The sequence below is a fragment of the Strigops habroptila genome, chromosome 11 (genome assembly GCF_004027225.2).
Source record: "Strigops habroptila isolate Jane chromosome 11, bStrHab1.2.pri, whole genome shotgun sequence".
NCBI classification, from domain to species: domain Eukaryota; kingdom Metazoa; phylum Chordata; class Aves; order Psittaciformes; family Psittacidae; genus Strigops; species Strigops habroptila.
Genome location: NC_046360.1, coordinates 28,703,759 through 28,726,832, shown reverse-complemented (window position 1 = coordinate 28,726,832; position 23,074 = coordinate 28,703,759). Strand labels below are relative to the sequence as shown.

The 23,074-nt window shown below is 38.0% G+C and overlaps 1 protein-coding gene across 1 annotated transcript in view; it reads left to right on the top strand.

The window, feature by feature from the left end:
• Positions 1–23,074, top strand: part of LOC115614361 (contactin-6-like) — a 96,548-nt gene that overhangs the window by 60,536 nt on the left and 12,938 nt on the right. The window contains 10 exon segments of the mRNA XM_030501153.1: positions 903–1,030; positions 8,169–8,344; positions 8,684–8,801; positions 9,664–9,822; positions 9,933–10,082; positions 13,734–13,804; positions 16,476–16,710; positions 17,234–17,349; positions 18,279–18,465; positions 21,917–22,029. Of these exon segments, the coding sequence (XP_030357013.1) occupies positions 903–1,030; positions 8,169–8,344; positions 8,684–8,801; positions 9,664–9,822; positions 9,933–10,082; positions 13,734–13,804; positions 16,476–16,710; positions 17,234–17,349; positions 18,279–18,465; positions 21,917–22,029 (1,453 nt within the window).

Sequence of the window (23,074 nt, the reverse complement as noted above, 5' to 3'; positions counted from 1 at the left end):
TTCAACATCTACCAGGTGCAATACGTGGATAGAAGAACTGACCAAAACTAATAAAACATTATTTTCTGTCCTAAAGTTCATTGCTTACCTAATTCAGCTTTCAATTTTAAATTCCCTACCCTTGTTATATATGTGTTCTGTATATTTGTGAAGAAAATTCCCAAACCCCGAACTGCTCTCCTTGTACATAAAAGCAAAGAGGTGCCAGGCATGCAGTGAAAGGTTACGTAAGGGAAACTGAACAATGTACTGATTTACATCCTAAAGTATCTCATTGACATGAAGAAGCATATGAACAAGCTTAGAAATTAATTTTGTCCATAAAACCCAGGAGTGGTCGTAAAATTACTATTAAATGCAATTTACTCAATACTCTGCAAATTGTTGTAAACAACATACTGACTAATAAGGTGATTTGAAGGCCCCATGAGACAGCGATGTATTTGATCTGGCTTCTTGGCTTGTGAGATGGCATTTCAACATCTCAGCTAGCCTGCTAATATCTTTTAATAACCCTGACAAAATTGCAGAAGCAACTGGGCTCAGACACAATATTAGTATGGCATGGGAGCATTGGGATCTGAAATAAAAAAAAACCAACATGGTAAAATATAGCACAATTAGGTAACAACTTGGGTCTTCCTTCTTTCTCTTGAGACTCCAAATTTTACTGCAAGAAAGTCAGCTAGACAAGTTAACAGTCAGCTCCAGTATGTCAATATAACATTCCTGATATAGAAATCAATAATAAGCAGAGGTGAAAATCGCTTGATACGTATTCAGCTTGCTGTGGAAGAGAAAAAGTATAATAGAAGAACTTAAATATTAAAAGTAGCATTGCATTTCTATTATAGGTCCTGTAACAGAAGTGGTTTTTTCTTCTATTTTGTTTTGTTCCCCAGGGTCATCTTACTGGAGGATGGCAGTCTCAAGCTCTATAACATCACCAAATCAGATGCTGGGGTGTACACCTGTATAGCAACAAATCAGTTTGGAGTTGCCAGAAATTCAGGGAACCTGATTGTGAAAGGTACTTTAGGTTTTGGTCTTTTTTTGTGCTTTGTGAATATTAAAAGGTGCCTTTTTTCATTAGGATGCCCAAGTCTGTGCCAATCAGTGCTAGTATTGACAGGTTTTTGCTTGCAGTTTAAAGCTGAAACTGAGCTCACCACTGCCTCTAGCAAAGAAAACCTCATGACTACACCATTCCGATGATCAATTTGTTTATCAGGGAGGTCTCCCAAGATATCCACAGAAACAGGAGGTAACATTAATGATGATATTTTCACCGCAGTACTATCTAGACATTGCAGGTATGGGCTGAACTATTGCAGGCCAGAGTTTGATATGACACTGAGGCAGTGTGGAGGTTCAGTGTACCCTATGCAGTGTGCTGGGATAAGTTTATTCAGCTCATTTACCATTTATATCACATCTGAGACTACACAAGAGACTTTAAGGCTGGGGTGCCAAAAAGAAATAAGATGTTATGAAGTAATCTGAAAACTGGGTGGGTTTGTTTTCTTTAGCATAGGAGAGATAGATGTTGCACAAGTTGCATTCCTGCAGGTCCTGAAGCCACCCACTCCTTCCTTGCACCCCATCTGCTGTATACTACTTTGGTAAATAACTCCACAACAAATCAGAGCTAAGCAAAAACTCTTCTTTGGCCCTTTTCAGGGCTTCTAATTCTGCATGTTTAAATGGCCGTCTTCCACAGCCCTCTCCCAGTCATATTGCTGTATTAATAATAAAACAAGGGTTCTGTTAGGGTATCTTCTACACTTTCAGACTAGTTTGCTTTCCTGGATGTTAGTACTAAGACACCTCATTTCACAGAACACCCCTTTTAGGCATTTGATTTTTTGCTTATCTGTTCTTACATTACATTTTGGTTTAATGAAACCATTTCAACTGTTAACTACAGGTTAGTGTAACTAAACAGTTTTTTTTCTGAAGGGGGAATGAAGAACAACCTTCTCTCACCTTACCATTATTTTCTTCTCCATTATATATATGAGATAAAATTTTAATTGTCTCCTTAAAAAGAAAGTGACTTGCCTCTTTGAGAGTCATTACTATGAACTTGTCCCACCAGGATCATTATAAGAAGCCAAATGCTATGTCCTCTAAGACAAAATGACTGATGAAATCTGATGAGATGTGCCAAAGTGAGGCTACATAGTTACGCATGATGTTTCCCAAACTTTTAATGGATGTCAGCAAGGACTGGCCTGGCTGCACAATACTTCCAGCTCCAATGCCAGTCATGCTTTCTTCTTCTATTTTTCCTTTTTTTCCTCTCCTTATTTTTGATTAAGGCTCTAAGTGCAGGTAATTGTCTACCTTTGTAGCACTTGCACAGTCACATTTTCTAGCACTTGCATATAAGCCAGAAAAAAGTCTTAGGACTGGAAAGCCAAGCTACCATCTTCTGTCCTTTCCCCCTCTATCTTCATTGCATGCCCTCACTGGTCTCAGGTCTTCTCCAGCTGGAGTGGAGTTGTACAAAGTCATGGCTGAGAGAACTGGGAGGCACAGGCAAGTTCAACAACTAAGTCAGTTCTTCAGACCACTTTGGTGAGGCGAAGAATTTTATTTGGAGATGTTGCAATGCTTTAGTTGGAAATGTATAAATAACTTCCCTAACAGCCATCCTGCAATTATCAGTTTAAACATCCAGAAAATCAAGTTATGGGCTAGGAGGCACATCAGATTAAATGGTCATGTCTGCTGTAATCCTCCTTCCCTCCAAAGCTGCAGCTTTGTCTATGCTGGGTTTGAGCTTGTGGTGTGACGACACACTCTGGCTCCGGTCCCAGTCCAGTGATGCTCTGCGGGGCAGTGTCTTCCCTGCAGTATTTTTCACCCTTCTTTGAAACACACTTAAATACATTGTAGAACACATTAGAGTACATTATGTCCAAAGCAATCCTTTGCTTCGAATTTTTGCTGTGCTGATGGATGGTCTATCTCCATGAGTAAAAAGAATTTGTAGAAACTTCTTGCTCAGATGGAGTAGTCCAGAGCTGGAGGACATGAAAAGAGATCGTTTTTTGTATAGAAATTTCTATGAGCAGCATATGAAATGACTATGCTCTGATCTTTGATCACTGAGGCACACTTACTATGTTTTTTTTCTATTTGCTGCAGCATAATCTTTTCAGTACAGATATTTGCTTATAAAAGTATTCATATTTGTTGATTTTAAGTGAGAAGAACAAGTTAAAAAGTGGAATTTCTGAGCTTATAGTAAGCATATTAATCGGTTTTGCAAAACAGCTAATAATAATAATGTCTGTAGTTACAAGAAGAGCACATTATTACATGTAATTTGTAACTATCTCTTTTTTCTTAATATTCTTCTTTCCACTGACTTCAGAATGGTTGCTGTAGCCCACAGGCATGACCTCCTCCCTAACCTACTGCATCTGGCAAAATTCTTTTTCATACTCATAGTATGAAAGAGCAATTAGCATTGATGCAGTGCAACGTGTAATCTGAGACAATGTTACAGCACAGCTAGCAATGAATAAACCAAGAGGTTTAGGGTTTAGGCAGCTCTGACTTCATTAAGGTTATATACCATTTCACATATCACATACATACATCCTAATGGAGCAATATGGGAAAATTGCATTAAAACATGGAAAAAATATTTTGTTTGGCATTTATGAAGTTTATTAAAACACTGAGTAACAACATGGTATAAAAATGATCTTGTTTGCAGGGAACATTTGTTTTTGTTTCCCCTCTGGAGAAGTTTTGGCTGTTCAATTATAGGCCTCATTGCTTCAGCATTATTTTCAACTGAAATGTCAGAACTTGGAAAAGCATATCTAATGTGCAAATTAAGTTTATTGCTGCTCATTGAGTTGTTTATTCTTTGTGCGAGAAGTCTCTATTATACCTCCAGCACTCACATCATCTTATCTATTTTCTCCTCGGGAATGGGATTTGCCATGTATTGCATGTCTGCAGTTGCTAAGCAAGATAGATAGATAATGTAGAACCAAGAGCTTTTAAAAGCTTTTAAAAGTATTGGAGGTGGAAGTCTTAAAGACAACCCCATAAAAGAAGCAGAAAATATTGCACAAGTGAACCACTCTATGTCAGTGTTATCACTGGATATGAGCAGGCTAGAACAAGAAATAGGAAAGGATAATAAAACCATAATAAAATGGATTTTTTGCTAATACTACTAAAAAAATCCCAACAACTCACACACAAACCAGTATAATTCAGTAAAGGACAGTTTTCAATATTTATTTGGTGGGAGCAGATAGATTCATGCCAATAAGTAAGTAGACTTCTTAGAATACTAATGGGATATAGATGTTGGGATTTGTTGTGTTATAAGAAGAAACCTTCATGTTCTGATATTCAAAAATGTCAGTTCACTTGAGGGTTCCGTAGAATGCTTTTTTTTTTTTTTTTTAAATATTTATCTTTTCCCTGAAGAGGCATTCAATAGGATTTAACAGATAAATGATCTCTGGAATTTTTATTCCTTCCAATAACCTTTTCTAACAGGATTGCAGGTGTCTCATTTCTGATCTTTTTGCATGTGTGATCAAAAAATGACACAAGAAATTACATGACAGACCTAATGAGGCAATAATATTATTACTGGAAGGATCTGATGAAGTTGTTCAAAAAATTCCCAGCCAGTTTTATTACAGCCAGCTGGAGCTAATGGCCCCTTCCTGTACGATGAAAATGTAGAATCATAGGATGGGTTGGGTTGGAAAGGACCTTAAGATCATCTACTTCCACCCCCGACTGACACCTCACCCTAGACAATGTTGCACAAGGCTCTGTCCAACCCAGCCTTGAACACTGCCAGGGATGGGACATTTACCACTTCTTTGGACGACCTGTTCCAGTGCCTCACTACCCTCACAGTAAAGAACTTCTTCCATATATCTAACCTGAAATTCCCCTGTTTAAGTTTAAACCCATTACCCCTTGACAACTGGTTTTGGTGGAGGCTTAAAGATTTTGTAAAAACCAGGACATAATTTCCTATTTGTATTCTGTGGATTTTAGAATATAATTATTGAATCTGATTACAAATTCCATGCAATACTGTTTGTATCATTCTTGCTTAGTCTTACTTCGACCTTTACATAGAAATAAATTGATTTTATTTATAGTATTTTACTTATTTATAGAATGCTGTAATTGTACACAGTGCATTGTAGAAGAATCAAAATGCACCAATCCTGGTGACCAACCATCCAATACAAAGAAACAGGAGTTACAAAATTAGGTGACATTATGTCTTGTGGCAGTAAAGGTGATGTGGGTCTTATGAAGGGTAGATATTTTAAAGAGGAATTTGAAGGACAGGGAGAACTTGAGACGCAGGCAATTCAGTAGTAGCAGAAAGTTTTACTGATGCTGTATGAACTAAAGAAGAAAAGGTGAATTTCATCCCTGGTATAAATGCCTTTATTTGAAGTTTTAGGAGAATACCCTATGCAAAGGGCTGTCATCAGAGCAATGCAAAACAGATAGATACACTCAAATCAGCTTTAAGCAAGACAGATAAAATAGCAGCAGTTTATACCTGGCAGCAAGGAGCTCATATCAGGCTTTGGGGTCTATCTGAGAGGGCTGGGAAGCTGAACCATGTAACCACTGTTTACTCATATCCAAATACTAAGCTTAGCAGTGGGAGGCTCAGGAAACATGCTCTTGCCCATCTAATTGATTGACATTGTAAACGAGTCTCATTAAGGCCAGTCCTGTCCATTCCCAGGGCAGTTACATTGTACATAAGATAGGAGCTGTGGAGGAGACCCTTGCAGTGATTTCAGAGGACCAGTTTCCACCTCCCGGTTCTCCCAGCTCCACTGCAGAGGTCAGACCCAGGGTCTACAAGAGGTTGGGGACAGCCCAGGCTAACTTGCTAGAGCCTTTGACACCCTCTAGTGAATCAGGCATAACCTTTTGTATCATTTATGTGAGAACATGTGTTGAGACAACTCTCCTGCACAGCTAAGGACAGAGCAGACAAAACCCTGGGAGAAAGTGTGTCATAAACATTCAGAGCAATGTAGAATTTCCACTTTAAGGTCAATCTTGGTATTTAGGGGAAGACTTTTGCTTCTCCTATGACATATTCTGTTGGCTTTAAAAGCTCAGTGTGGAGATGAACACAGTTTGTAGGTTTAAGGAAGGAGAGAGTCTTGCAGGATGACTCTGGAGGAAGAGATGCCAAGCTTGGAGGGCCATATCAACCAGAAGATCATGCCTTTCCACCTGCTAGTGGCAAAGTGAAGTTCCAGCTATCATGAAAGCAATTTTCCAATTATTAACATATACCAGGGTATTATTTCTTTTTAATTTTTTTAACATATACCGCATTATTGCAAGTAATAGAATTTCTGTCCTCAAAGTGTTATTCATGCAGTTCTATTTCAGCTGTGAGAATAAGAAGTACAGGAGGAAAAGCAAGAAAAGAAAACTTTGTGGAGGTTCTCTGTAGTTTTCAAAATTATTCTATAAAAGTTACCTGTATTTCACGATAGAATTACTTCATTTGAGATTTATGGAGCCAAGTTCTTTGACAGTGTTTGCTGAAATCAGTGGAGTTGTGCAAACAAAGAATTTGGCCCTTGAATCATCTGGAATTTATTGCATCTGACACACTGCTTCCAGGGAAAGGAACAGATATCTTTAACCTAATAATCGAGTATCTTTAAGACAGTCATCTGAGGCCTTCACATTTTTGCAGTCCTTGACTTCAGACAAGCTGGTGGAGCTGCCACAATGATAGTTACACGTGGCTGTGAAGAAAAGAGTACACAGAGAAATCCGAGAAAGCATGTTCCGTGTCTGAGCTCTAACTCAATGAGAACCTCTGATACTTAATGATACCTGGAAAAAAACCCACTGAAATTGTTTATAAAAACAAAATACAGACAAGTTCTTTCTTTGTTTTCATTGGAAAATGTTACTTGATGCCTACAGAAAGTCTATCACTGAAACCAGTGAGATCTTTATTTTAAAAGGTTAGCAGAAAATGCAATTTTCTACCTTGTTTCTACTTGACCAGTACCATTAACAGTCACTCACCAAGCGCAGCTCAGATGCTGGGATGAAGCCCTTCAAGTTTCAGCCCATATTCCCTGTCTGTAACTACATATTAATCAGTTACTGCAACGATGGTGACAGTCTGAATGAAGATATATTTGAAGGTAAGGGGTTGGATGCCCTATCATGTATCATTCCTTTAGAACCAAGGCCTCGGTAAAACCAAAATCCTGAATTTTGAAGTACACTGTAACACAGAGTTAAGCGAGAATGCTGAGCTAATACAGTTCATGCAAATTTTCTTCTCCTCCTCTCACATTATTTTCAGAACATATTAATATTGTTGAATAGATTCTGCTCTCATTTTATAGATGTGTCTAAATTCTCACTATTTTGTAACACTTTCGTGCACAAAAGCTTTATTCAAGGGAATTGCTTACACCAAAGTGGTTGTTATCTCTAATCTGTCTGCCAGTCATTTCAAGAAAAGTGAAGCCGTATAAACCTATTTCTTTCCCTTTGAGTGAGCTACTGCTTCCCTTACTAAGAGCTGAAATTTTGTTTCTCAGTGTAAGGGGTTAAAAGAGATTACATAAATAGTTTCTCTGTCTGTGAAGATATCTTCTCTGAAGCTGTAACGTAAACAGCATTGTGCAGTAAACTACCACTAACATTAATATAGATTAAGGATCTCAATGTATGTAGTAAGCAGAGATGAACAGCGATTTTGCTGTTGCTGCAGTTTCCTGTAAGGAGCAATTTTCAAGTTTGAAGAACCAAGGGAATATTTTTAACAGTCTTAGTAATGAAGTCTGCACTTTTTCAACTGAAATCGTATCTACTGACTATAGGCTTTACCAAGTAACACATGACTAATTTAGCAGGTTGCCTCTGACATCTGCTCGCTCTCAGAGGCGCACAGTGTGCTCATTGCATTGACACTGCAAAAGTAATAGGCTACATACAGGTAAGTGTTCCGAAATCATCACTGTATTAGAAATAATTTTCTTTATTATGGAACATTTTGGCCAATTTTAAATCATTTCACAAATGGTATAAAACTCATTCAAAGTCTACTATTTTTATATGCATTTTAATAAAAAGGATTTGGTTTTTTGTCTCTACAGAGAAGACTGTAATTACTATTCCACCTTCTAATACGGATGTAACAGTTGGAGAAAGCATAGTCCTTCCATGCCAGGTGTCTCATGACCCCTCCATTGATGTGGCGTTCATATGGTCATTCAATGGCAGTAGAATTGATTTTAATAGAGGACTACATCATTTTGAAAGAATTGGAAGAGTAGGTTTCTTAAACTCCTTAGTGCTTAATGAAACTATTTGCCACAGTCTTTAGATGACACAAATATTTATCATAATTCTTCCATTGCTATTTATATGCATGGTGAATCACTGTTTCTTTATAAGAGCTGTAGCTATTTATTTTTCTTTCTTAAATTTCATAAAGGCACTTGAGTTATTTGTGAAGCCATAATAAAAATGTCCATATGAAAGAAACTGATGATAGCTATGAATATTTTAATTTAAAAGCTGAATTTTTATTAATATGGAGCAATTTATAAAAATGTCCCGTACGGAAACCATGTTGTGAGTGATTAGTTTACTTTTTTTGTATTTCCAGGAATCTGTTGGGGATTTGATGATAGGAAATATTCAGCTACATCATTCTGGGAAATATGTATGCATGGTACAAACAACTTTAGACAGTCAATCTGCAACAGTAGATATAATTGTGAGAGGTATGTCTGTTAAATGTAAACACATATATCTTCTGGAGGAATTAGAAATTCTTATCGTCAGCTGTTGTTTAAATGATTCCTAGGATATCAGTTCAACGTTTCAATAGTGAAATGCTATATATATTGCACTCTTCACCCCAGAATTGAATTGAGATTGTGGCCAGCATGATGCTAGTGTGCAGCTAATCCAGGGAGATCTGTGCAACTCTCCCATGGCATCTTCGGAAGGTAAACTCTTCTGGCCACACAGGTCAATATGTCAGGGCATAGGGAAGTCCTCTACTTTCAGCAGACTGCTGTCTGTTGCTCCTTTCTGGTCATCTCTGGGTCACTGTGCAGGCTGGAAAAAAAAACAAGAGAACTGCTTCCTTTCCGCTATTTGGAGATAGTATGAAAAATTTTCCATGGTCAACTAACTAATCTTCTGTTGCTGCCAGCAGCAAGAGAAATGTTGTGATGGAAGCAGATCACCTAAATCCTAGCAGAAATCAGAAATCTGCATAGTGTCCCACCTTGCATTCTTTCTAAACCTCAGTTTTGATTAGATGCAATAGCAATTCTGAAAATGTTGGATGGCTCAGCAAAAGGCACATTGGGTAACTTTCTTTGTCGGACGAAAAAAAAAATCATTCCCTTGTTTGTAGTTTTCATATTAGTAACATAAAGACATTAATTTTCCTGACTCAAACCCCCTCATTAATTAGAAAAATGTAATACAGGCATGAAGCCATCATTTAGATATTGTGCTGCTGTTATGAAACTGCAGCTTCATTAATAATTTCACTGACTTGAGAAAGTAAGAATTGCCCAACACATTCCAGCAGCAAATTTTCTCTTCATCTTAAAATGCTAATCATATTAGGCCCCCCAGATCCACCAGAAGATGTTGAAGTTGAACATATTTCTAGCACTACTGCTGTGTTATCCTGGAAGTCTGGAATAGATAATAATAGTCCAGTCCAGATCTACAGTGTTCAGATGAGGACTCCTTTCTCAGTTGCATGGCAGGTAGTTTCAACAGGTGAGCAATTTGAGAGTTGTTTTGGGTTTTCTTTCATATAACATTAATCTGCATATACCATTAATTATTTCAAAAATACATTGTCACTGACATGTTTATTTTGCCTTTAGTTCCTGAAGTCATTAGTGGTAAGACTCACAAGGCAACAGTGGTTGAATTGAGCCCTTGGGTTGAGTATGAGTTTCGTGTGGTTGCCAGCAACAGTGTTGGAATTGGGGAGCCAAGCAGACCATCAGCTGTACTGAAAACTAAAGCAGCAGGTAAGTCCCCAGTTTCTGTCAGTTTTTTCCATGCAGACCCTTTGAATCCTCCAGGGTGTGAAAATTTCACTGCAGCTGAGCCACTCACTCGTACAGGGTTACTTACATATCTGTCTGGCATTTTAGTCTGTGGCTGCTATGGCTTCATGGCAGCAGACCTGCACCACCAATGCAAGAGATGCTTGGACATGATTGAGGTACCACATGCTTTGCTGTGTGGTTTGAAGGTCTTTTGGGCCACCAATAAAGGCTGGAGCTGGCCCGTGCTTCCTGCCTTTGTTATGTCCCAAAATGTATCTAATCCACATGCCCGCACACAACATTTCATCCAAGCAATGGGGAAGCAACATTTATTTTCTTCTGATTATAACTGCTTTTATACCCTGTTCAGGAACTTGCATAGAAAATGATAAAGCCAGCTCTCTGGTATATCCTAGCACAAGCATGTAAAGCCTTTGCTGCAGAGGATGTTTGATACCTGAGCATCAGTAGGGACAGGATATTGGCTTTAACTGGAGGAAATAAATTACAGCATCCAAAACCCAGTGAAACTAATAGCTTCCACTGACTCCAGGGCAGGATCCTTGCTCTCTGTCTGTCTAACCTTTACACATCTATCTCTGGGACTTGGAACCTCATAGGAAGAAGACTCATTCTTGGATGACCGACGCTGTCAGTCCTTTGACCTGCTCAGTTTGGTACAATTTATTTGACGTCCAAACCTTTGGTTTGCTTTATGTTTCTCCCAGCCCTCTGCTTATCAACTCTCTCCTAGATATAAAATCAGTACTTATAGGATAGAAAGCAGTAAAATGGAAGCAGCTTTTACAATCCACTTTCTCTTCTCTGTTTATCTCATTTGCCAAGCTCTGAAGTTTGGCAAGTTGCATTTCGAGACAGAACTCAAAATAAAGTATTGTACATTATACAGTAGAAACACATATATCCTTAGAAAGGGGTATCCATTTTTTTCACAGAATACCTACAATATTTGTCCCAAGGCAGAATTACTTCAAAATGTATTAAATCAGTTGATTTAAATTTAACAAGTTCTTTTTCCCGTTGTTGAAACAAAAACTTATACCGAGTGCTGATGCTAGAAAAAACTATTTGATCATTAGAACACCAATCTTCATAGATTTTTGCCAGCTTTCCAGTTGCAGAGAGACACCAAGTGAATCTTATCAGCAGTAAGAACTGCCTGGCCAGTGTGGTAGTAAAGCAGATTGCAGGCTGCTCCCAAGTAAAGGGAAGAGCCTGAGAGCCTCTACTAGGGAAAGATGCACTGATCCTGCCTGGGCTTGGATGTCTGTGGGATGCATGTCTGAGTGGTAGATGAGCCCTTCCTCCAGCAGGAAAACGCTAAGAAACATTCACATGCAAGGAGTAAAGAGCAATGTGAAAAGGGAAGGCTAAAGAAAAGCTGGAGACAGGAAGAGTCCAGATTTTCTAAATTTCCCAGCAGAGTATCACAGATATGTGTTCTCAGTCTCATGATCATGAAGTCAAAATTACTCTTGAGAAGGTCTCTCTTGCTGTTGCCACTGTGGGGCTTTGTAAAGTGATGTTCAAAACCACCTATGTAGTCAGTAAAAGCTTTCATCTTTTAAAGTGGGAGTGGGTTTTTTACTATTCACAAGATTAGAAGGATTCACAAGGCTAGGCCTAGTAAGAAAAAGAAGCAATAAAATTAATATTATTTATCATAACAATAGCACAAGTGTAGCACTGTCTGAAGCTTAACAAAAGGAATAGAAAGACTCCAGGTTTTAGTTGCTTAACCCCTACACTGCTCTAAATCTGTCTCAAAACACTGTTCTGCAGTGGAAGAAGTAACAACTTATCTTTTCTTGGGTTGTTGTTTTAATCAGACTAGGAAACTGAAAACAGTGTGGACAGCAAAAGTGTGGCAGTGAAAGGGTGAATTTGAACTTTGCTGTTATAATAGCAATTTTGCCAGCTAAAACCCGAGCATCAGTAGATTTGTGGATGCAAATGAGCCACTGTTCATTTCATTAAAATGGAGCTGAGAATTAATTGAGCCTCTGTTAGTGCACTCAGCTGTAAATTTTCATCTGTTTCTCAACTGTGACCCAGTTGAGGCTCTGCTGAGCAGTAGTACAATTTTTTTCCCAATGCAAATGTGGTAAGTACTAAGCACATTTAACACATGAACTAATTGAGCATCAACTGGTTCATGAAACAGTGAAACACTACATTGAAAGTCTGTTTTGGCATTTTTTTCCTTAAACATGGTACTTTTTAGTCTTAGATTATTTCTCTCTGATGTGTGTAAGAGACTGATTGTGAGTGACAAAATGGAATACTTATGCAGAACTCTCCAAAATAGCCTAGTCTGTTTGCACCTGCACTCACTTTTATGACTACACAAAAAAATAATTGTGAAATTTCTACATTTCTAGAGAGGATGAAATCAGATGAAGATTTATATGTATACTGGAATCTAGAACTGATAGTGGGTTGACATAAATTTCCATGAACTGAAAGGGCTATTGCCTTTATTGCCACTCCTGCAGCTGGGCTGATGCTAGGTGGATGAATGGGGAAGGACAGGCAGACATTGTAAAACTTGCAAAATCTTTGAAAAAGCTTCTGAGATGAAACCATCCCACCAGTTTCTACCCTATCTTCAGCCCTGTCTCAACCCATCCAATTTTCAGACAGTGAAAGCTGAATGAACAAGAAAACCATCTTGAAATTTCTAAAAATAGTACTAAGGGTTTGGAGATGGAGAAGCGTATAAATGCCATCTTATAGGGGGTTCCTGCTCAGTCAGTTCCAGACCTGTCCTCTTGTTTATACTTCCCCAGCAGCTGAAAAGGAACATGATATCATCCTTGCAAGTAGATCTGTAGTGAACTTTACCATAAGAACAAGGCTGGTCTAAATTCCATCTGTTTTATCACACTCCAGTTCCCTAAAACTGTCAATATTTATAGGCTAATGGGGCGGCCATGTTTATGGAAATATAAAGCAAAAGGCAAGAAATGCTAATATTTTCTTTGCCTCTCTACCAAGAGTCATTTGAATGATGAGAAGCCCCTTCATCCCGGGACACTCGCATGTTGCCCGACCTCAGCCTTGTACCCATTGTGCCATACACCTTGGGACAGTGCTGGGGAAATTAAGGTCTAATCAATGAACTTTTGGGCACTTTCAGTCTTGGAGAAGGAGAAAAGCAAACTACAAGTTTTGAATTTCCTAAGAAAAGCATACAGTCAATTAAAAAAAAATTAATATATTGTTCCAACAGCATGTTTGCTGAACAAATGCATAATTAGTAAATCAGTAGTGTTGCAGCTACAGTCTGAATGGAACATCATTTTGCCAATTAGTTGATGAGGCATAATAATGTCAGATACTTGATGCTAGTAGCTTCTTTAATTAATTTTTTGAACCAGGGTACTCATGTATCAAATACATCTGTGGCTTCAGCCTTATAAACTTGAAAGTGTGTAAACATGATTTCAGTTCATTTAAAATGTACTGTTATACAATATAGTACCTGTTCTACATGTTAAAAGGCAGAATAGCTGCATGTGAGCTAGGAAAAGCTCTTAGCATCCAGTTGATGAGACCCACAGCAGTAGTTGTGGGTAGTTGCAAGAACCAATGTATTTTCTTCTCCAGTTCCTGTTGTGGCACCAACAAACATCAGTGGAGGCGGAGGGAGCCGTTCTGAGCTGGTCATCACATGGGAGGTAATTGTTAGTTCAATTAATCTAAGTCCTTCTCTAAATGGGGAAGGGTCCATGGGTGAAATCACAGCCCTGCTGAAATCCAAAGGCTTTTGGTCATTGGCTTGGGCTGAGCCTGGATTTCATCCTGCGTCTGGAGAGAAAACAGCCTGTAAGATATACAACAAGTTTTCTGTGTTATAGTGAACAATTTATAAAAATAAACAGTTTAAGAGGCATGTTATAAAGATGTTTAGAAGTCTATATAACCCTCTTATCTTCATTGTACAGGAGGTGCTTAACACACTAATCTGCGTGGCCATTTTCTGCATTAACATTTTTCATACTTTTGTTTACATGTTTTTCATTCTGGAATGCTGTGCCGACAAGACATATCCTATTATGCGTTAAAGGAGATGAGCCCTTTAATTCTCCAGCACTCCACTGAGAGGAGAGAATATACATTTTTAGAACAGTTAATACCATACTATAAGTTGCAATGGGTGAGCACAGGTCATTTCAGAGAGTAGAAAGTAAGCAGTGTGGGAAGGAGCCCCCCTTCTCCAGCCTCCCAGTAGCCTCCCTGAAGGCATCCTGATGAAGGCAGGCAGCCTCTTGCAAAGCCCATGCAAGGATGGGGCAAACGCTTAGTCAGGACTCAAGGCCCTATGGAAGAACTGCCCAAAACACATGTCCTACCCTCTGTTTTTTTATTACCCCTGAAAAGTATACATGAAGTTAATGTGATTCACCTAATTAAATCTTTCTGCTGGCTTTGAGGACATCTGACTAAAATAGGAGCTACTCCATGCCATTAGGAGCACCCAGCCTGGAGGGAAGGAGCCAGGCAGCCTGGCCACATATCTTACTATCAGGTGTAACTGTCTCAGGGGATGCACAAGATGCCCTCTGTTCAGAAAGGAAAAAAGACTTCTAGGTCAGCTTAAGCAAGAAAAGCAGTCTACTCTCTCTCTCAACTTCATTATTTTTCCAAAGAAACAACCAAGCTTATGTATTGAAGGAAAGGAAAAAGAATTAAATTAAACTAAAAGTGATGTTATTCATCAGCTGAGTTTCTTGTGTTCTCCCATATGCTAAAAACCTGTGCCATTTAACCAGCCTTTTGAGGGAAGAAGGGAAGTGACAGGGTAAAAAACAGAGGTAAAAAAACGCATCCTCACTAGATGAATACTGTTGCCAGTGCTTCCCGCTGTCCATGCTCCAAACAGAGTGAAACTTCACCTTTACCGAACTAAGTTTTCCTCCATAGTATCTTTCACTCTTTTGTTTCATTTGCTCCTCTACTGATCTACTCTTTGGGAGCAGAAGAACATGAAAATTGAAAACAACCTGAGACATTTCAATTAAGTTATCCTGTTGGACTCCATAGTGTGTCCTGAAAAATAGCCAGAAGAAATACTAATTATGCCAAGCTAACAACACTGAACACAGCTCTCCATCTTTCTGTGATGAACTCACTAAACATCTTGATTAAATCTGAGGTCACAGAAGTCTCAAAAACAAATTAAATGCTCCAGAAAGTAGCTTGAACTCTTATAAATCCCCAGTGAACCATCATCCCTCACGTTTAACTCTCTCAGGACTGGAAGAGAGATAGAAGGGGGCATATCAGGGAATTAATGTTTGCAAAACAGCTAAGGAAAGACACATTTGTTATTTATGCCGGGCCAGGCTTACTATTAGAAGGAATTTCTGAAGAACATAATAAAATAAGTACCCTGAAATCTTCTGATGTACTTCCTGATTTTTTTCTCTCCCATGGTCTCACACCATCAGTGCTCCCCACTCCCAGGAGTGACTCTGCAGGAGAGGAGATTGGAGCCAGGAGGGATCACAGGGTCTGCGCTTCTGCCTCTGTGTTTTTCTCCCTCTTTTTGCACCATTTTCCATATCTGCTTTTCCATGCACCTTACTCTGATGCAAAGATCTAAAATAAATGAAGTTTTCTTGAGAAATCCTTCCTTCCTCCATGTACTACTGATCTTTTCTTGTTTCATAAATGTTCTCTTGCTTTGAGAAGCCAACAGAGAAGTATTTTTATCCCATGAAAACAAAAAATTCCATGCTGGATACAGCGTTGATGTAATTGCCTGTTCAGTATGAGTCATTAATACATATCTTGACATGAGATTTTATTAATAGAAACATTAATTTTGCCATGTTGACTTGCAATAACATTTCTGTTCGTAACAAACTTAAATAAGAATATGTTCTTGCACTTGAGACTGAAAAAAAATATGTAAGTACTGCACTCATATGCAGGCAGTTACACAGCTGACCACTGTTGTGTGTATACATTTGCTCCTTTGCCAACTCTTATTTTTTCTTTAAAAATCATTTATTTAAAATTAGCACTCCTACATCCCTTGGGGGAAAAAAGTCAGCTACAACCTGTACTGAGTAAAATGCTTTTAATTTTGAAAACTTCATGCCTGAAAGACAATAACTTTAATGGTGCTGATCAGCTTTTTTGTTTCTAAATTGATTGCTTCAATAGATTTATTATTTTGATTTTTATTTCAATATTACATTGACTGATGGAGCAAACATTATTATCTTCTCTAAGGCACAGTCAACTAAATCAATACTGCTAAAATATAGTCAGAGAATGAAGATTCAATTAAAACAGTGTATACTTGCAAATGCTTATTGACTGACTGCCTTGTCACTACAGCCAGTTCCAGAAGAGCTACAAAATGGCGAAGGTTTTGGGTACATCGTTATGTTTCGTCCCCTTGGCTCAACAACCTAGACAAAAGCAGTGGTGGTTTCAGTGGAAGCAAGCAAATATGTTTATAGGAATGAATGCATTACACCTCTCTCTCCTTTTGAAGTGAAAATTGGTGTCTACAACAATGAAGGAGAAGGGACTCTGAGCTCCATATCCATCGTCTACTGAGGAGAAGATGGTAGTGCGTGTTACTCTTACTAGCGATGGTTGTGTAGCATTCAACAGGTCCCAGATGTGACCAGACAGATCTTCACAGGGATATTAAGCAGCCTGCTCAAGGTACATGACAGAAGATGGGAAATGGAAGTTAAAAAAAGAAATCAAGGGGCAAGTTTTCAACATTGCTTTATGTATACACCATGTTTCAACTTTTTTGTCCCCAGGAAGCTCCCACTGAGTGAGCTGGGAAAATCAGGAGACATTCAAAAGTGTAGCTTTCAGAGGGTCTAGCTTTTCAAGCCACTCAGTGCAACTGAGTAGTCTGAAAATATTTCCCAGCTTATGGGTAATGACCAATTTTGAAAACAGGTTTTGCTGATGTTCCACAATAAATGGGTAGTAAAGCTAGCAGCTCACACCAGGTTTCCTGAGCCTCTAGGAGCTGCTTCCCCCCAGAATCTCTTCTTCTTTTCTTGAATCTCCCACAGTTCCTGACATATAACATAAATGTTCCACCAGCTGTGTTTTCTGTCATCACCCAGAGCCACAGATAACACCAGCAGGGGCTTCGGCACTGAGTGTTTCAGCAGCAGAGGTGGAGGTCTCCTGGCAGCCCATTGCATGGAACCGGCACACAGGCAGGGTGCTGGGCTATGAGGTGAGCCAGTGCTGGTGTCTGACACCTTACAGATATCCTTTTCATGGCCACGTTTGTATCCTGGTTCTTCCTCCCTTGCTTCCAAGTCAATAGACAATGGAGCTCTTCACATGACTCTTATTAGCAACATTTCACCTTAGATATTCACAAGCATTTAGAGACCAGGACTGCATCTCTGTCCTGGACTTTTTGTAATGTATATTAAAACCTCAAGATTAATCATGTGTGATGGCTACTAAAAAAGGACACATGCTTGATTCCAGAGGTGCCTCCAGCAGATGAAGGGGGAGCACATTTTTGTATTAATAACAGGAGTACTTCGAAGTAACCTCAGATATAATTCCTGTGTGTTTTAGTTACACAGTAGGGTTTTTTATAGATAAGATAAACCAATAGTAAAGCAAGTCAGAAATACTTTAAATTCTGTCATATCATTATAAATGTGTAAATGAAGGTAATAGGAGTCATGTACTATACACAAATGTTGCTAAATCAATTACTCATAGGTAGAAAAAACCCAGCAGGTATAAATAGCTGTCCCTGAATCAAAACCAGAGGCAGGACACAAAATAATTAAAAGATCTCTTGGATGACTGAGATTAATGTTTCTTTGTATCTTTTAAAGTTTTCTTCAAATGCATTCAAACCATAAAACCAAATGAGCTTTTAAAATTTCTCACCTTATCAAAAGTTTCTTTTTAGACATCTGTAAAGTTAAGGATTTCATTTATTTCCTTAATTGGTATTCAGTCTCTGAAATTTTATTTCTTCTCTATAAATATTCACACTTGGTTTTATTTCCTGCTAGTTTTGAATACAAAAAAATCCTATATTCCTTGAAATCTTCATTGTTAGCATGTCTGCTTCCCAGCCAAATCTGTAATTGATGGAAAACAGTGAATTGCCTGTTCTTTGTTCTTGCTTTTCAGGTTTTATATTGGACCGATGATCCCAAGGAAAGCACAGCTAGTAAAGTCAGAGTCAGTGGGAGTGTAACAGCCAAAAATATCACAGGACTAAAAGCTAACACAGTCTATTTTGCAACAGTTCGAGCTTACAACACTGCAGGGACAGGGCCCTCTAGCACCCCAGTAAATGTCACCACTAAAAAATCACGTGAGTATTCAATTTAGTACAATAAATGTTGCCAACTCCCAAATGTGATAGTGACATTTCAGCTTATTGTGACCCTTCTCTGCTAAATGTTGCAATATCAAAGAAAACTGTATCCCAAATTTCTTCATAAAATTAAGCAACAAAATCTGTGACTAAAAAACTTCTCTAACTCTTACTTGGTAATGTTTTTGTGGTCACCATCAAGTTTACTCAGACTCTGGTATTTAAGACATTAACAAATATTTAGTTTCAGGTCTGTCTCAATGGAAGCCAAAATTCTGATCAACTTAAACCAGGTTATTTCTATTTATATGCTAAAATAATTCTGTACACCTACAAAATTAGATAACACCGGTGTTTGTGTTCATACAAGTACAGCAACCATTAGGAAGGATTTCCTTTTGCACTGCAACAGCATGCCACTTGCTTTCAGGAGTTTTCAAAAGATATTCAGAGTCAATAACAGAAAGATGTTCTATGAGTCAAACAATAGATTTGGCTGTGGGAATATGGGTTTGTTTCTTTAAAGAAAACTGTTGAATGCTCCAAATAGAGTGCTTTTTTGAGACCTTTAAACTGTGAAATATATAGGGGGGCATATGGATACATTCATATAAATACTATTTGGTCATAATTTTTTTAATTTTTCTGGAATTGTAGAAGCAAAGACATATGCTATTCTTTTTGTCAGAAGCACCTTAGGTGCTTTCATGTGGCCATCCTCCAAGGTAACAGGAAGCACTGAGCACCATCCTGCAGGATTGTACCTGTGAAATAAATGTTCACTAAGAGCAAAATAGTCATAAAGCAGTAAATCTTGGTAATCTGCCATGTTCCAGAGTGCCCCAAATCCATTGCTGTTTAAGCACTCAATTTTTTTATACTTTCCTTGGGCTACGTTTTCCCAGTAAACAGTTGACCAGCCCTTTTGCAGAAAAGGCACAAAAGGGGAAATATTTCTCCTGTCTTTCGCCAATTTTCCTCTTGTCTATGTGCTGTTCCATGCTATTACTCAAAGTGCAAGACAGGAACCAACTTGTAAAATGAGCTATTGGTAAGTTACCATTTAGTGTAAATAACATAAACCAAAATAAAACCAGAGAAGGTATTTCTTAAAGATTCAAAGAGGACTCTTCTCACAGGCAATTTCTTAATGGAAAATGGACTAATCTCTGTAAATTATTCTCTATATTCCTATGTGCATATGTATGAAAGACAAGTTAAAGACATGGCAGTCAAGTGACAAGACATATAAGGAATAAATGTGCTTTTGTTTTACATTGACTTCATCTTCTGTCAAATTCAGGATCGTGCTAATGGGTCACTTAAAAATTAAAGTCAAAATAACACTTTTAATATTTAAAAACATATTAAATTTTTAAGCTAGGCTCTGAAAAATGCAAGCACTTTCAATATGAGTAGAGATATGTCAAGAGAATATAAACAATGTGCATCTACAGCTGGAGCTTTAGCTTCAACATAATATCTCTCTCTTCCTACTCATCGTCCAGGATTCCTGCGGTGTTCTGTGCATGCCATTATTGTAGAGGCTAAGCAAAAGTAAAATGGTCCTACTGCCAAATAGGTGCAAATCTGATTGAAACATACTTATCTGAGATCAATTTAAGGTCTAAGTTGATATCCTCGTTTAAATTTAAACTACTCAGGAAAGTGGAAATTATGTCCTCCTTCCATGAATGTATTGCTCCATCAGGAGCTGCTGTGAAGCTCAGCTCTTCTGCTTCTTTACTTAGATGATGGATTTCAGCAATTGTTTTGCTTTTTTGTTTTCCTTAAAAATATATTTATCAACAGATATAAATATTAGAAATACTTTGCAAGGATAAGCCTCAACTCAGTGCAGCAACAAAGCTACATGTTACCTAGAACATGAGAGTAACATCATTAACTTCATAAACTTAATCATATACTTGGGACTTCTATTATTCTTGACAATGTTCATTACAAGAAATTAGTTGAGGAAATGGTCTGCTAATCTTAGATCTGAAGAACTGTTTGCAGTGGTTTTGTTTGCGAGTATTACTATGGATTTGGGGAGGTGCTACGTTGCCTCCTATTCTGGTCCCTGGTTGTATAGCAAAACCAGATAATTTGTCTTGAAACTCATCCCATGGTAGTTTTCAGCTCAAAGACTATTAATTAAGACAGTTTTAATTGCTATGCTAAAAAGCTTTGAACAGGGCAGTATTCACCGCTTTTTGAGTGCTTCCAAGACTTTTCAGTGTACGCAGTCAATTAAGTATTTGACATCCATTGCCTGTTGTGAGTTTTTTTGTTACAAAGTATTTGCTGAAAGCAACAAAGAGGTTTCAAACAACATTTAAGTTAATTTGCAGTTTAATTAACTTAGATATAAATATCCTCAAAAAGAAAATGAGTCTTTTTCCAGAGCTGACGGTATGGCACATGGAAGGACATATGCTTATATTCAGCTGGGTAGTCCACTAACACTTCTTTTCCCTACTGGTAGGATGGATTAAACTTATTCACAGTCAAGAAGCAGACAGATATGAAACAACAGGCATCATCAATTTATTATGTCTCCATGGGAAACAAAAGAAATTGTGGGATATTACCAAATCAACAGTACCTTCCAAGTTACACACATTAATCATCAATTTATAGGTTCTGTAGGGAGAAAAGAAGGATTTCAGAAGTTAAGCATTTTAAAGTCAAGTCTGGGTTACTCAGAATGTGTTCCTCCAAGTCTCTCTCTTTTTTCTTAATTCTGTTCAAGTTCTTATTTCGTCTAACACCCCCAGTGCTGTCCTCCCAGGCAGGGTCCAGGAGGATACACCATGGAGAAGGAGATAATGTGTTCTAAATCTGAGATACAGTTCAAAGGCACAGTTTCAACTTCACATGTTCACACAGGATTCGATTTCAGTCACTTGTAGGCAAATTTTCAAAGTCCAGGCACTTAAGCATAAAAGCCTTTGAAAAGCTACTCTCAGCCTATTGTGCTGAGAATTTATAAAATCTACAATGTTTCATGATGGATCACATGGAGACTTTAATGTGTAGCTCTTTGTAACCTGTCCTCATGGCTGATGAAAATCTTGTTTTTTGTATTTTGCTCTTAGTTTTACCTTTTTTTTGAAATCCATACAACAAAACATTCTCTGTGTATTAAAATACAGATAGGAACACAGTACTTACTTAAACAAAATCTGTCAAATATAACTTGAGCTGTCAGACACTCAGGATTTTCCTAATTTTGAAAATGAACTCTCACAGTAAGTGGTTTTGTGCTATGAATAGATCTTTATTCTGACTAATGTGGGAGCAATGATGGACTGGAAACTATTTTTTACTCTTAGATTTGAATCACCCATGCATTTGCTGTTTCTGTGTCAGCCGCTCATTCAATTACACGATGCAAATTAATATTCAGTTGTGTCTTCTGATTATCATCATCTTTTTTTTAAAGCACCAAGTCAACCTCCGGCAAACATCGCCTGGAAACTGACAAATTCCAAAATCTGTTTGAACTGGGAACATGTGAAAACAATGGAGAATGAATCAGAGGTGCTAGGCTACAAAGTAAGTAATTTCTTAATCTCATTCATCAGACATGGTTTTTATAATAGAGGTACAAACAGTCACTTGTTGAAAGGGGACTGTTTATTACCTGGAAAACAGTGACTTCTCTGACATCCCATATTGGGATGGGTTGCTGAAATTTATAAAATTGGAATAATGTCTGTGTTTGTTCAGAGTAGGACCTTTTACATCCTGATAGAGGGGTTTTCTGTCCCCAACACTAGATCTCTCTTGTCCCCTTTCCCTTATAATCTTACTTATCTAAGATTCTTACATTCACATCTTTTAGGGGAAGGAGATTCACACATACATAAGGATTAGAGCACAATCTCTTACTCATTAAAGATAGGCATAAAACACATTTAAAAGTCCTCACTCTCTGGAAATTCATAAATGCAGCTTTGAAAATAGAAAGGAAGATATGTAAAGTTCAATGTGAATGAAATAAAAGCACTCCCACAAATCTATTTTTGAAAGGAAAGAAAAATTAGTTCAAAGTTTGTTTTCAAACAGTTTTGGCTCTGACCCCAAAAGACCCATGCAAAGACTTTTTTACTCCTGAAGAACTATACAAATGGAGGTGGAGAGTGCTTACAGGAGGAAAGGTTCTCAAGATCAAGATCCTCATGTTGCTAGGCATTTTAGTGTCTACACAGAGTTATTTATATCTAGGGTGGAAAAGGACACACAAACTTCCACCTTGCAATATTTCTTGCATATCCTTTTACACCTTAGTGAGTGTGTTTGAGTAGCTTCACACACTGGGAAGAAAGTCAAAACTAGACAATTAAGCTTTTTTCCTTTTTGTCTAACCTACCTGCTTCTAGGCTACACTTACTTAAAGCATTCTGGTGTGGAAAGAGTTCTTATGTACTTGCTGTGGTATTTATTGTATGATCCCTGTTTCTCCTTCTGCGTTGCTCGTCAGTTGCTCTTCTTAGCATAAATATGTTAAAAGATTGCCAAAGGAAAGGAGTCAAACACTGGTGTGCTAGCAAGGAAAAAAGAATTTGTGGAGGAAAAAAGCTGTTCATAGTCTGTAGGA